This window comes from Astyanax mexicanus, chromosome 1 (assembly GCF_023375975.1).
Source record: "Astyanax mexicanus isolate ESR-SI-001 chromosome 1, AstMex3_surface, whole genome shotgun sequence".
In the NCBI taxonomy this organism is placed as follows: Eukaryota; Metazoa; Chordata; class Actinopteri; order Characiformes; family Acestrorhamphidae; genus Astyanax; species Astyanax mexicanus.
The window spans coordinates 34,685,397-34,700,180 of record NC_064408.1 but is presented as its reverse complement, the minus strand read 5'-3'; the positions used below and the strand labels follow the sequence as shown (position 1 = coordinate 34,700,180).

The window sequence follows — 14,784 nt, the reverse complement described above, 5'->3', positions numbered from 1 at the left end:
CAGCAAATAGCATTAGCTAGCTTATTCACTGTTCAGAGATCAGTATTATCTAAATTTTACCCGTCAGGTGTAAGGAGCAGTAAACACACACTCCGTGCAGAGCAGCAATAGCATTAGCTAGATGCTAACCGCTTAGCTAGCTAGCTTTTTCACTGTTCAGAGATCAGTATTTTCTAAATTTAGCACTTTTAATACTGCTGGAGCAGTATTATTAGAGTTAGATGCTAATCGCTAAGCGTTCACCGTTCAGAGGTGAGTTATCGGCCTGTAAGTCTGTGCTGCTTTGCCTGGCTAGCATTAGCTAGATGCTAAGCGCTAACTCTCTCAGAGGTGAGTTTTATCAGCCTGTAATCTGCTTGTTTACAGTGTTAAAACAAGCTACGGGGGACGAATCGCTAGCTAATATCTCACTGTCTTACCAGAACACGCAGGATTACTCAGTGTAACGCTGTCGTTTAAGTTTGGGTTAACTTTACTAGTTTAGGTGACTAGCTAGCGTGCTAGCGGATAGCTATGCTAACGCTGGTGCAGCAAGCCTTAGTGGACATCTGGAAATCTAAGCTTACTGTAAATAAACTGAAGCACGTTACTCACCCAAATAAACAGTTTTCAGGAGAGGAATCTGTGTAGATTAATATCCAGCACTCGTTTGACTTTGAAAGAGCTAGATTTATATATACTGAGACGCTCCACCGGCAAGCGACCACCCCCGGTGGGGGAAGGGAAACATGGCGCCACCCCTGTTCACTTTGATATAGGCACCCTTTCTAGTGTCACTTAACGCGCCTTATAATGCGATGCGCCCTATGTATGGAAAAATAGCAGAAAATAGGCGTTCTTTGATAGTGCGTCTTATAATACGGTGCGCCTTATAGTCCGAAAAATACAGTATATTCCTTATGAAGTGTTAACATTTTTGGACAAATATCAGTGCAGTTGCACAGCACCATGTTTGCAACAATGCATGCTGATTTCACCCTAGTGGATTTACCTGTGCCAGAAAACGGTAGACGTAAACTGGTTTTCTCTGGCCGAAGCGGTAGACCCTGAAGATACTCTGAATGTCGTACGTAGGATTCCAGGAGGCATCAAACACCACAACCCTGTTAGCAGCTACCAGATTAATACCTAATGAGCCGGCTTTAGTAGAGATCAGGAATAATCTCCCACTGAGAGAGAGAGAGAGAGAGAGAGAGAGAGAGAGAGAGAGAGAGAGGGAGAGAGAAAGAGAGAGGGAAAGAGAGAGGGAGGGAGAGCGAGAGAGAACGGAAGGAGAGAGAGAGAGGGAGGGAGGTAGGGAGAGAGAGAGGGAGGTAGGGAGAGAGAGAGAAAGAGATATAACAGGAAGGAGAAAGAGAGGGAGAGAATGGGAGAGAGAAAGAGAGAGAGAGAAAGAGAGGGAGGGACAGAGGGAGGGACAGAGGGAGAGAGAGGGAGAGAACGGAAGAGAGAAAGAGAGAGAGGGGGAGAGATTGGGAAAGAGAGAGGGAGAGAGATAGAGAAAGAGAGAGAGAGAGGGAGAGAGGTAGAGAGAGAGTCATACAAAAAATAAAGTAGCTAATGAGCAGCTAATACATGTACAAAGTGCAGAACTCTATACAGTCATACACAAAATATTTCTGCCACCCCCAGTCTGATTCCAAGAATAAATAAGGCACATCCTTATAATAATAATATATTTCTGCATACTTTAACAAACAATTACTGTATTTACTAATGTTTGTATGGAAAAATGCAGTTGTGAACAAATGTAATGAGAAAATACAATACTTTATTTAAAATGTTTCTATTAGAGCATACGTTTGCTTATTTTCACTTTAGGTTTCTGTAATGACTTTGGTAATGAGGTTTCTGTTGGTAAAAGCACAGATTAAAGCTCTTTTAGTCTAGAGGGGATTTAAAAAAAACTTTTGAGCACTGATGTGTGCTGACAACACTCCAAGGTATGACTGACAGTCAGAGAGGAGGGTGTGTGAATTACCGTTTGTTTCTGATTTTGTTGAACTCCTGAGCCCATTTTTTGCGTGCTGTTGCACTCGTAGAGCCGTCCAACCGATAATAATCTGTATCTCGCACCCAAATTCTGTTTCCTGACACACACACACAAATGAACACATTGAATCGAAGTATAATGCTATGAGAGAAAATTATAAAACTTACAATTTAAAATTAAAACTTAAGATGACTGTGTGTGTTTCTGTGTGTCCTACCTTTATATACAGAATCCTTTCTCTCTCTCTTTGCCTTGTTAGCCAACTCAAGGAAGCTTTCAATCAAATCCAGTGAAACTAGAGACTGACTAAACACCAACCTGCAGAAAATCAAAGTTAACAGCAAAGATATAATTATTATAACAGTGAAGTTGTGAAATTGAAATTAACAAACCAGATTTTACCAGTAAAATTCCAACAGTAAACGTCCAACAAGCAAGAAATTAAGGCATTCAAAAAAAAGCTGAAAAAAGCTAAAAATTCTTACTAGCTAGATGTCCTAACTGTAAAATAAAAAAAAGTAAAATTCTAACAAGTTAGACAGTACATTTTACATTTTTTTCCCCCATTTTCTCGACCAATTAGCCAACCCACTCATTAGGACTCCCCCTATCACTAGTGGTGCCCCAACACACCAGGAGGGTGAAGACTAGCACATGCTTCCTCCGATACATGTGAATCAGCCATTACCTCTTTTTGAGCTGCTGCTTATGCAGCATTGCCAAGTAGCATCACAGTGCACTCAGAGGAAAGCGCAGCGACTCGGTTCTGATACATCAGCTCACAGACGCCTCTATGGAGCTAAATTAGTGCCAAAACTACGCAAATAAAGAAAACGTATTCTGTAAATATGATACTACTTGCAAACAAACACAACACGTTTTACAAATACAAAACTCGACTATCTAACACACACGGTGTGTTTTACAAACACAAAACCTGATGGTTGTAAATATATACGTAAACTTCAAACAAATACACAGCTGTTTTCTAATACATTGCTCTTTACAAACAAATATAACACGTTTTACAAATGCAAAAAGCAATAAACAACAAGTAGAACATGATTTTCAAACATTACCGTGTCATGATTCACGAACACGCACAGCCCATTTGTAAATCACGTGACTTTTGGCACACTTTTAGCAGTCGCAAACTCGTGTTGAGATTTTCTCACAAATACACCCCAACTCTACAAATGCATCGCTCCAGAACAGCAGGTGGCGCTGAGGGACACTTCACAAGCTTTGGCTGCACAGCAAAGCACGCCCCGCTTCCAGCGCTCCCCATTACACTGATTAATGTGTTTAACTCTACCATTTTATACCCGATTTATACACGGTTTGGTTTGTTACAAACAGCAGAGATGTAATTATGATATAGGATGCTGTTACACATTACAAATATGAGCTTTCATGCTGAAATACTTTATATTATGGTATTTATAATATTAATTGGAGTTTAATATATATATATATATATATATATATATATATATATATATATATATATATATATATATAGATAGATAGATAGATCATAATACAGAGTATTTCAGCATATTGTCATTAAAAGCATTATTGCAGATAATGAGAAATTGCTGAAATAACAAAAAATATGCAAAGCTATTAGACCTCAAATAATGCAAAGAATTGTAGATTAGATTCCAGAGGTTTTCAATTTGGTAAAATCATAGATTTTTTTTTATACCATTTTTAAGTGGTCTTTTATTTTGTCCAGATCTATCTATCTATCTATCTATCTATCTATCTATCTATCTATCTATCTATCTATCTATCTATCTATCTATCTATCTATCTATCTATCTATCTATCTATCTAATTAATTTAAACACCAACTAATATTTTTTTCTTTCTTTGTTAAAGAGCATAATATAAAGTATTTCAGCATGAAAGCTCATATTTGTAATGTGTAACAGCGTCCTATATCATAATTACATCTCTGCTGTCTGTAACAAACCAAACCGTGTATAAATCGGGTATAAAATGTGATTATTGTGATTATTATAGATGTATTAAACACCTTAATCAGTGTAAATTAATGCACTGGGGAGCGCTGGAAGCGGGGCGTGCTTTGCTGTGCAGCCACAGCTTGTGAAGTGTCCCTCAGCGCCACCTGCTGTTCTGGAGCGATGCATTTGTAGAGTTGGGGTGTATTTGTGAGAAAATCTCAACACGAGTTTGCGACTGCTAAAAGTGTGCCAAAAGTCACGTGATTTACAAATGGGCTGTGCGTGTTCGTGAATCATGACACGGTAATGTTTGAAAATCATGTTCTACTTGTTGTTTATTGCTTTTTGCATTTGTAAAACGTGTTATATTTGTTTGTAAAGAGCAATGTATTAGAAAACAGCTGTGTATTTATTTGAAGTTTACGTATATATTTACAACCATCAGGTTTTGTGTTTGTAAAACACACCGTGTGTGTTAGATAGTCGAGTTTTGTATTTGTAAAACGTGTTGTGTTTGTTTGCAAGTAGTATCATATTTACAGAATACGTTTTCTTTATTTGCGTAGTTTTGGCACTAATTTAGCTCCATACGCCTCTTGCTGAGCTACATCACCCCTTGTAGTGATGAAGGGAGAGAGCACCATCTACCCACCCAGAGAGAGCAAGGCCAACTGTGCTCTCTCAGGGCTCCAGTAGGCAATGGCAAGCTACATGAACAGGATTCGTAGTGGCAGCACTTAGCCTGCTGGACCACTCGGAGCCCACGAGCAGACATTTATGATAATAATAAAGACAAATAGATTTCATAAACAGATTTTTGTAAACTATTACTTTTATTCTGGATTAGCTCCTGAAATCTGTTCATGCTTGTGTGTGTGCATTACTTACACTTTTTCCTGTAGCTGTTCAGCCATGTGCAGTATCTCCATTAGTAGTACTAACTTCCCAGAATGCTCCAGAATTTCAGCATCAGTGGCACTCACAAACTTCTTATACCAGCCTGCCGCCGGCCCATTAGACACACTCCGTCCTGCACAACCAAAAATGCGTATGATGTGAATCAGAGAGAAAGGAAAAGAGTTGTTTTTTTGTTTTATTTATGCAACTCTCAACCTCTCTTACTGTTGTTTACTTCATATTATTCAATGCAATGGTTCCAACACTGGGAGTGTAAAGATGACACACTGCCACTAATACCTAATACATGTGAAGTCATTACAAACAATCACTGATGCAGCATCAGCACACAGCCAGCGCACTCAGTGGAAAACTCTGATATTTCAGACAGGTCTGATTACAGTGTTTTGCAATTTTTGAGTGAGTGAGTGAAACAGAAAGAAAGAAAGAGAGAGAAAGAAAGAGAGGAAGTTGTGTGCTATTGTTTTACCGTCTTCTACTGAGTGTCCCTGTGCATTTGTCACTGAGTCTCCTTTTGTAGAACTAGTGCTGGTCTTCTCCTCTAAAGCACTGAATAAGGGACAAAATGTGAATTAAATGCAACCAATTATGTAACTAATTATGTAAAATTATAAATGACACTTGCATAAACAAAAACTATGCATAAACATATACTTACATTTCTGAAAAACGAACAAAATAATAATACAATTTTAAAGTAAATAAATCAATAATTTTAACAAATACAAGCAACATTTTACCGTCCACTGTGGTTCTGTCCATCCGACAGCTCACTGGAAGCCACAGTAGCAACAGGAGTAGAATCCTCAACCCTTCCCTGTATCACACACACACACACACACACACACTTCATGAGATGCTAGAACAGATTAGAATGATAAACTGCTAAAAGAGGAAGTGTGTGTGTGTGTGCGTGTACCTTGTTCCCTTTATTAAGGTCAGATAGCTGTAAGCACCACGGGTGAGTCCAAATCAAACTTAAAATCTGAAAATCCTGAAATAACCTGCTCACACCATCTCCTTCACCTGCGCACACACACAACACACACACACACAAGAGACAGCACACAGTTTATATTAAAACTTTCAAAAGAAACAGAATACACATGAATGTGTTTTTTTTTTTTACTACATTTCACAAAAGTGTTGTACACACTTCACCAATATGTGTATTTATATAGTCCCGTGCAAAACAACAGATTACCAATCAAAGAATCAACTAAACATTTGGGGGGCATAAGAGTTGTCATGGTGCTACTTAGAAGCATTGTCTTTACTTTATAGCAGTGTACTTGATCTGTGTATGTGTGTGCATACATGCATCATTTTACCTGTGTAGTTCTGTAGGTAGTGTCTGTACAGTTCACACTGTAATGATGTCATCCTGATTGACAGGACGTACTCTTGTTTTGGGGGCAGGAAAGGAGTTAGTACAGAATAGTCCCGCCTCTAAAACACACAACAACATTCATTTAATTATTCATGTTTTTTTCTTCATCCCTCATTTAGAACTTTAATACATCCCCGCTGCTTTGCTTTCTCCTGTTTTCACTCATCATTGCTCTCCATTTTTCCTCTCTTCCTTATTTTTTCCTGTAATTTTACATCCCTTTTTCTCATTGCTGCCTCATTTCTCTCTGCCGCTCTGACCTGAACACATCCAGCGAGGAGTTCGTGGAGGACATGGACCAGTTTCTTCATCAGCCGGACGTCAGAGGGAGTGGAGTCAGCACACTGGCCGTTCTGAATGGGGTTAATAAAGCGGTTCCTGAACTCGCGCTGAGAACCCAGCAGGTTCTCCTTTATAAAATTCACCATACAGTGATCTAGAGAATGAAATACAAAAACACGAGTATAGCCATTACAGATTATTTATATAAACAAATGTTTATTGGGACTAAAATTAGTCAGTCGACTGTAATTAAAGAATCTGCCTGATTGACTGCCAACAACTCATATTCTAATGGCAAATATTGTTATTTAGATAACACATTTGATTGGCCATAATTGGATGCTTTCTAACAAAGCACCGATACACAGTGTAATCACTATATTTAAGGCATATTACATAAAGGCATCTGTATTGTTTGCTGTATGCAAACAATTGGGCAGGTCTGGTGAAATTACATCCTGCTGATGTTTAAATAACTTATGCACATTCCAAAGCACAATTATTGGAAAATTACAAATCAAAAAGTTAACGTTGTTAATTGTCTCTGATAATGTAAAAATGTTAAAATCTAAGAAAGAAGATAATTTTACTGAATTTTAAGAATAAACATTTTAGTAAATGGTACAGTCCACTTTCTGTCCACACACAAACACACATACACAGTCAAAAATCACACTCTAAAGCTAATTTAACTGCAGGCCACTGTTCCAACTGAAAGAGGCTAGCTGTTGTTGATGTTCATTCACATACCAGTAACACACCTGTTCATTTGCAAGGACCGTGGGCTGGGTTCATTGGGTACTAAGCACCCCTAAATATTTCAGTAAATAAATAGGAGACATGTCTAAAATGTACAGAAATTCCATATTAAACTTTGATTCCAGTTCACTTAATTACATTTAAAACATCATTAAAACACATACTCTAAATAGAGGTGCCCAAACTTAAAAAAAGGAATATATATATACACACTACCGCTCAAACGTCAGATGATTTTTAAAGAATAAAAATGTTTGTATTAAAGCCATTTTTTATACAGGCTTATTTTGCATTTAGTCCTATTATTAGCTATTCTCAGTCCTGGTATGGCCACCAATCCATGTTAAGGATGTTATGATGCTAATTGGTTGTTAGGACACTCTTGATCGATTGTGATGCACAGCTTAAAAATGTTATACATTATATACATTATAAACGTTATAACATTCTAGGTTAGTTTAGTATCTGAAGCATCAGCAGTAGTGTATGTATGAAGCCAAGCCATGTATGTGTACTTTGTTTGGGAAATAAAGGAAACATTTGGACAAAAGAAAATATATTAAGGAATTCCTAAATAATTTTGTTCAATTTTGTCAAACCATGAAACAGGGCTGCATAAGAGTCGAGGAGGTGACAGTCTCTGCATGAATAATGTACAATTGGTGGAGCACAAGCTTCCAATACTTAGCAAGCTATGTTAACCTTGTAGCTCCAGTGCAGATCTAACAAAGCAAACCTCAGACAGAAAATATGTCTGCAGAAGCCAAACAATGGTTTAGACTAACCATACAAGTGAAGCTTTTGCTGCTGTATTGTTCTGGCTATATCACACTGCCCCCACTGGCCACTCGGACTACATGCAGAAGTAAACTGTAAATTAAAAGGTAAAGAAGCTCAAGGTTTAAGGTCATTACACTCTGTGAGGTTGTTCTGCAGGGGGGTTCCTGTCAGCACGATTCTCCGGCGTGTGCGGATGGAGCTCATGGCTTTAAAAATGCCCGTTGTTTCATTCCTCAGGATGTGACCTTCATCACACACCACTATATCAGGGCCTAAATAAACACAGAGACATGCAAATGACACAAACAAATGACCACACACATACACAGCCATTCAAATGTTTGTTTTTCCTATTAAATATATAATTTCAATATTATAATATGATAAAATAATATATATAATATTATTAAAAATCCTGAATTAAATTTGATAAACATTCATTATACTATTACTATGAACCTTCTGGGGTCCACAACGTTGTTGTTTCTCAATGTTTCTGATAATATCTATCGTAACTCGTTATCTGCCTTTCCCCTAAATGGTCGATCTGTGTGTGCATCATCTGCCCTTTCTGATTTGTAATTGGTGGATTTACTACATATTCTGGAAATATTTTTAATCGTATATCAACACTGAATTTTCCTCAAAAATTATTTTACAAGGAACATATAGACATCCATCCATTTGTGGACCCCTGAGGGTTAATATCCAGAATACAACTGTAATAAAAAAATAAATAGCCAGAATGATGGTTTAATAAAAACAAATTCATGTCAAGTATGAAGTTCTAGTGTGTGATTTGGGTGTAAAAGATGACAGGTTTGTACCTGGGTTCTGTAGTGCTGTTCGTAGCCTTTGATGGTGTTTGGCATATTTGGATTTTTTTCCATTGGTCAAGATGCGGTACATTTCATAGCTTATGATCATCACAGCAACTTTCTGATGCCAGCTGCTTAATGCCTCCACGCGACACAGTGCTGACTTCACTGACACAAGCTCAATCACCTGAACAAGAATGTGACACAGGATAACTCATTAATTAATCAAATCTGCAATTAATACATTACACTATATTGTATTTAGCAGACTTTTTATCCAAAGCAACTTACAAATAATGAGGTACATCAGGCGAGTTGCCTGGGTATGTAAACAACTGGGGCTCAGCCCAGTTAATTATATATAATGTTTAACACTATATTGTGTAGCAAATTCTTTTAATCAGGGTGAACAAATTCCATCCCTCAATAAAGTATGCAAAACAGTATGTCAACTATTTCATTAATTATAGCTTACAGTATGTCCTGCAATCCTAAATTAATAAACATAATTTGAAAATTAAAACTTATTGGCTGATCTGGTACATCAGGGCAAGTTGAACATTACATATATAGCAAAACAAATTACATTAGATATTAAACCAACGCCATGATTGGCGTTAAGAGATTTCCCATTTATACAGCAGTCAGTGGCCTGTCTCCTAATTAATTAAGAACAGCTAAGCTAAGTAAAACGATTCGGGGCTACTGGATAATCATTCGGGGCTACAGTTATTAGAGATGACTAATAGACTTCACTACACAGTGTAAAGATAATTTTAGATGATTAAGGGATTATGATATGATAGTTATGATAATCTGTCGAGTACTAGCCTTGGGTGCCCGCGAGCTATATCACATTGTCCTAGTACATTCATGGTGAACCACTGCTTTATACATTATTTTGCAACATAACTGATATTGATGACTGTGTTGTGTACCGTGTGTGTGAGATTTACCTCCAGTTTGCGTGTTTTAATACCGCACTGCCACTTGTCAAATTCTGCTTTCCAGTTGAGGACTGTGTTTAGAGGACACACCACCAGTGCCGTCTTCAGCTGCACCAGCTCAGAGGACAACACAGTGTGCAGAAATGCTATCACCTAGACATACACACAAATACAGACAAACAATACAGTTCACTTCTTATGCTATCTCTGTATTGTCATATCAATATATATTCAACCCTCCATGCAGCATTCTTTAGATTATTTGAACATATATATATATATATATATATATATATATATATATATATATATATATATATATATATATATATATATATATATATATTTAAGAGCTTTATAGAATACCACCTACACTTGCTGTAGTGTATTACCCTTACTATGTCAGAATACATGTGTACATCATATGAACATAACAGAACATTATAGAGCACCCTACACTTCCTATATTATATTACAGTTTATCAGAATGAGTGTGTGGATCATATGTACATTATATCATGCTTCTATCAATGAAACAATGCATTTATTTTGCTTTTTGTGCTTTGTGGTGTTTTAAAATATAGCAAAAAACAATACAATCAATCAAATAAACATCATATCTAAAGTAGGTAGTCTGAGTTTTTTTATTTACATTCTTGATAAATAAACATGGTTACAAACTGACTGTTGCATTTCTATATAGAAACATGTCTGACATTTCTCTTTCCTCCCATATGCTAATAGATGCTTCATTACCTGTAGTGTTTTTCCCAGGCCCATGCAATGAGCAAGAATGCATCCGGAACCTGGAGACTCCTTTACCTTCGTAATCGACTCACAGCAGCTGTCCCACATAAACTGAACACCTGCAGAACAATATACACATAAATCAGGGTAATGAACATGTTAGGGGTGCAATTATGCATATATATTTAGTTTTGGTATGATTTTCCATAATCTAGTTCCTTTTCAATACTTTAAAATTATTTTACAGATCTGTAATTCCATTCTATACAGCCAATTCACTCAGAAAGCTGCAGTTATATGCCTAGATTTAATCATTAGTGGCAATACATAGTAAGAGTTTTATTGAAACTTAGGAGTGAATACACACACACACTTCTCTTACCTACTCTCTGATGAGGTTTTAATTTACTAAGCAGGTGTGTGTCCACCTGTAAAAGAGGCTGGCGTGTCGTAGCATCCTGCTCTAAAACCAGAGGAGATGGGGCAGGTCTTTCATCCACTATCATCACCTAAGAAGTACATTAAAAAAAAACCTTAGGGTTTTCTTTGGGCCATCTCAAAAGTTACATTGCATGCTTTGTTGTCACCATCATTGGTACATTATACATATGTGCATTATGTAATAAGGTGACTTCTCGTTAAAGACATACACAAAATAAAATGAAACTTATTTGTTTTTTGAAGCACCTCTGAATCTTCTTTTTCTCGTTCTCTTCTCTCCTCCTCTTGTCTCTGCCTGTCTCTCTCCGCCAGTCTCTTCCTCCTCTCCTCTTCTTCTTTCAGTGCCTCCTGCGTCTCCTTCGCCAGCTCGTCCACCTCCAGAATCTTCCGAATCTTTCTGCGACCTCTCGGAGTACAGCTGACTTCTTCAGCAACCATAACGTCATCATCCTCACCATCAGCATCTGCAGTATCCTGATTGAGAGGAAAAAAAGGACATATGTAAAAACGTATATTAACTTGAATCAACTGCAGAAGTTTTTCGCTGCCAGACATCAGGGGAAATTTGTTATTCTTTACCTTTTGAAATAAAAACTAAAATATAATTTATTTTAATACATTTAAATAAAAAATGAACTAAATTATAGGTTTGAAATAAAAAAAGGAACCCACTCACAGAGGGTCATACTTGAAAACTTTTAACCAAAGGCACTGGTCTTAAGAGAACTCTCAAAATCAAAATTCTAATGCTAGTCAGACTAACTTACTGTGGTACTTGCTGAAAAATTGTTTAGCAACTAAACCAGCACTGGATTTAATGCGTTTATGCAGCCATTACATAAGTGAGTTCTATTTCTAGATGCTGAATTGCTACCTTACACAATGCTGTAGCAACTTGTGTGGCCTGCCCTCCCCTTGTACCTTCCCAAAATGTAAAACTTGCATTATCTAAGTAAATTACCAGAATTGCAAATTCAATTATTTAAAATCTAACTTTGTTCAAAAGCAACAGTCTGCAAGCATGCCCTTGCACGCATACACACGCAAGCAACATTATAATTCATACCTGTTTTGTAGGTGTGCGATCTTTACCATCAGTGTTCGACTTTTTCTGACCAAGTGCCTTTTTGGATGACTTTCCTCTAGAAATTAATTAATTAAGAAATTATTATTAATTAACAATTAATACCTGATTTCTATACATTGCTAATTTTATAAAAATGTATTTGCTATGAATGCAGAAGTAATCAAGGTGTTTATTACAAGGTTCTAAAAAAAAGGGTGTTATAATTTTTTAACGTGTTGAAATATTTTACACTAACAAAAGTTTATTATATAAACTCTACAGGAAAAAAAAATCTATATTTTAGTCTTGCAAAGGGCTTCTGCTGTAACTGATCAGCACTAGGCATCTGGTCCCAAAATGGGGGTGGGGGGTTGGATCAATAATCTGTATAAACTAAATAAACTGAAATTTATGTGCAGAAACACATACGCATGTCAGAATGCTGAGAGAACAATTACAGTTTTTACATAATACATACAGTTCTTACTCTAATTCTGTGCATTTCCATCTTTTTATCTTATTTTTTATTTCCTCAATTCCGCAATTCTCATGCAAATCATAAGGCCCTTGTTAAAGGATGGCCACATAAAGTCAAGTTCTGTTTTTCCAAAAGATGCTCATAAAAACTATTTTTTTATGGTTGAAAATAACATTGAACTTTAAAATGTATCCCTGACTGACGGCTTCACCTTTTATCCTCATCCTCTGAATAACTGAGCTCTTCACTCAAATCCAACTCTTCTTCGGTTGATTCGTGGTCATCACTGCTGACTGTAAACATTAAGAAAAGGTCAGATGCATAGCGTCAGAACTTTGCATGCAAGCGAGACATGCTGCTCCGAGGGCAAATAATACAAGAGATTTATCAAATGGACTTTACACACCAATAATCATGTCTGGTTGCTGATTTTTTCTCTTCTTATTCCTCTTTGGATGGGAAGGTTCTTCGTTAGGAGCTTCAGAAATTGTCTCCTTCAGGTCCAGACCATAGCGCAGCAGCTGGTGTCGTCTCCGTGGCGCTGATGTTGAATCGCCAGAATCTGAGCTGTTGTCTGTGGCGCTGCCTTCAGGAAACACAGCATGTATACACAAAGTCATAACTTAAGAGAACTTGTGTTATTCACAATTACAGTACTATGTAAAAAAAAATAAAATAAATAAATATATATATATATATATATATAATTTGTACCACATTATATAAGAAACAATTAACAAAAGCAGAAACCAAACAACTGCCATCACATATTTATATAGCCTTTTTCACAAGTTGTATACAAAGCCTCTGATTGGTCTAAATCCGAACACTCAATGCTATCATTTAAAAAAGCTAGTTTTCTACATAAAAAACGTCTCTCAACTTCTATTTTATCCAAGATTTCCACTCACTGTCTTGCTTGTTTTAGTGTTAGTTTTAGTCAGTGCAAGTTTTCATTAGTGGAAACTAAGGATGAGTTTCCCAGACAGGGATTAAGCCTAGTCTTGGACTAAAGAGCATCGAAAAAAATAAAGATTTATGATCAGAGTTAATCCCTGTTTGAGAAACTAACCCATAAACCTGCTGGGCAGCGATATTCCAGGAATAGGATTAGGAAACACTGAAATATTTTAGAAAAGAATTTATACATTTATTATTTATTACAAAGATGACTAGTGTATTGTTTGTTTTGTAAAAAAAAAAAAAATCGAAAAAAGAAAAGGAGTTTGGGCACCCAAAAAATGAGACCTCTCATAATTTTTCCAAAATCTCAGACCTTAACTAGCTTGTTAGGACTATGGCTTGTTCATAGTCATCATAAAAAAATAAACAGGTGATACAAATTGAATAAAATGTTCTGCTAGTAGACTGCAGAAGGAGAAACTGCATCCAGCATAAAAAAAAAATCTTATTAAAAAAAGTCTTGTAGAATTTAAACTTATACTTACTCTCCTCCTCATCCTTTTCATCAACATTTTCGCCCAACCTTTCTTTATCCTTATACACCACACCCTCGTTGCCGCTTTCATCGGTTGTGCTCTCGGATTCGGACTCAGATGAAAGATTGGCTCTGATCTGAGCCAACAGAATCTGCTTAGCAATTCTACACAGATCCAGTGGCAGGGGAGGAAGAGGAAATACAGCTATTTAGTCTGTGACTCCAAATTTGTTGAATGTTTCTGTTTATTATGGCTGTGCACAGCATTTTAAACTACTTAAAATAACAACAGACTCATCATTAAAAAGACAAATATGTACATAAAAATTATGAGCAAAACATATTCAGACAGGACCATCTTAAATCACCATCCTAAATTGCGCAAAATGAAAAATGTAAACTAAAATAAATGCATTATGATTAACTGTTTTTTTTAAATGTTAGAAACAACAATGTATTATAATTTCATTTCACAACTAAAAGCAAAATGATTTATATACAGATCATATTCTATTTTATATATTTTCGTTTTTATTGTCGATATTTCACTGCTGTGTAAACAGTGCCTCCGAATTCAAGTACGTAGTCTTTGTTTAATATATATAGTTTCAGTCATAACCAAACCAATGTAAAATTTGACACTCAGCTTCACCCCAATGCAACTTTTTTATGGGGGGGAAATAAATAGTGACCCTGCTAGTAAAAATAACTGCACAGCCAACTCTAGCAGCATCTTGACCATCACATACTAGCTCAG

General features: G+C 36.5%; 1 protein-coding gene across 3 annotated transcripts in view; it reads right to left on the bottom strand.

Moving 5' to 3' along the window:
* The window catches only part of LOC103028388 (transcriptional regulator ATRX), a 47,817-nt gene that overhangs the window by 10,472 nt on the left and 22,561 nt on the right, over positions 1 to 14,784 (bottom strand). For all 3 annotated transcript variants that reach the window (XM_049476489.1, XM_022680890.2, XM_022680898.2), the window contains exons 12-30: positions 14,038 to 14,192; positions 12,996 to 13,175; positions 12,801 to 12,882; positions 12,112 to 12,187; positions 11,292 to 11,519; positions 10,987 to 11,113; positions 10,614 to 10,723; positions 9,867 to 10,010; positions 8,920 to 9,097; positions 8,227 to 8,364; positions 6,532 to 6,707; positions 6,213 to 6,330; positions 5,801 to 5,907; positions 5,622 to 5,698; positions 5,351 to 5,430; positions 4,852 to 4,993; positions 2,211 to 2,311; positions 1,982 to 2,090; positions 992 to 1,169 (exon numbers count right to left, since the gene is read on the bottom strand). In XM_049476489.1, the coding sequence (XP_049332446.1) occupies positions 992 to 1,169; positions 1,982 to 2,090; positions 2,211 to 2,311; positions 4,852 to 4,993; positions 5,351 to 5,430; positions 5,622 to 5,698; positions 5,801 to 5,907; positions 6,213 to 6,330; positions 6,532 to 6,707; positions 8,227 to 8,364; positions 8,920 to 9,097; positions 9,867 to 10,010; positions 10,614 to 10,723; positions 10,987 to 11,113; positions 11,292 to 11,519; positions 12,112 to 12,187; positions 12,801 to 12,882; positions 12,996 to 13,175; positions 14,038 to 14,192 (2,506 nt within the window). The remainder of the gene's footprint in view (positions 1 to 991; positions 1,170 to 1,981; positions 2,091 to 2,210; positions 2,312 to 4,851; positions 4,994 to 5,350; positions 5,431 to 5,621; positions 5,699 to 5,800; positions 5,908 to 6,212; positions 6,331 to 6,531; positions 6,708 to 8,226; positions 8,365 to 8,919; positions 9,098 to 9,866; positions 10,011 to 10,613; positions 10,724 to 10,986; positions 11,114 to 11,291; positions 11,520 to 12,111; positions 12,188 to 12,800; positions 12,883 to 12,995; positions 13,176 to 14,037; positions 14,193 to 14,784) is intronic.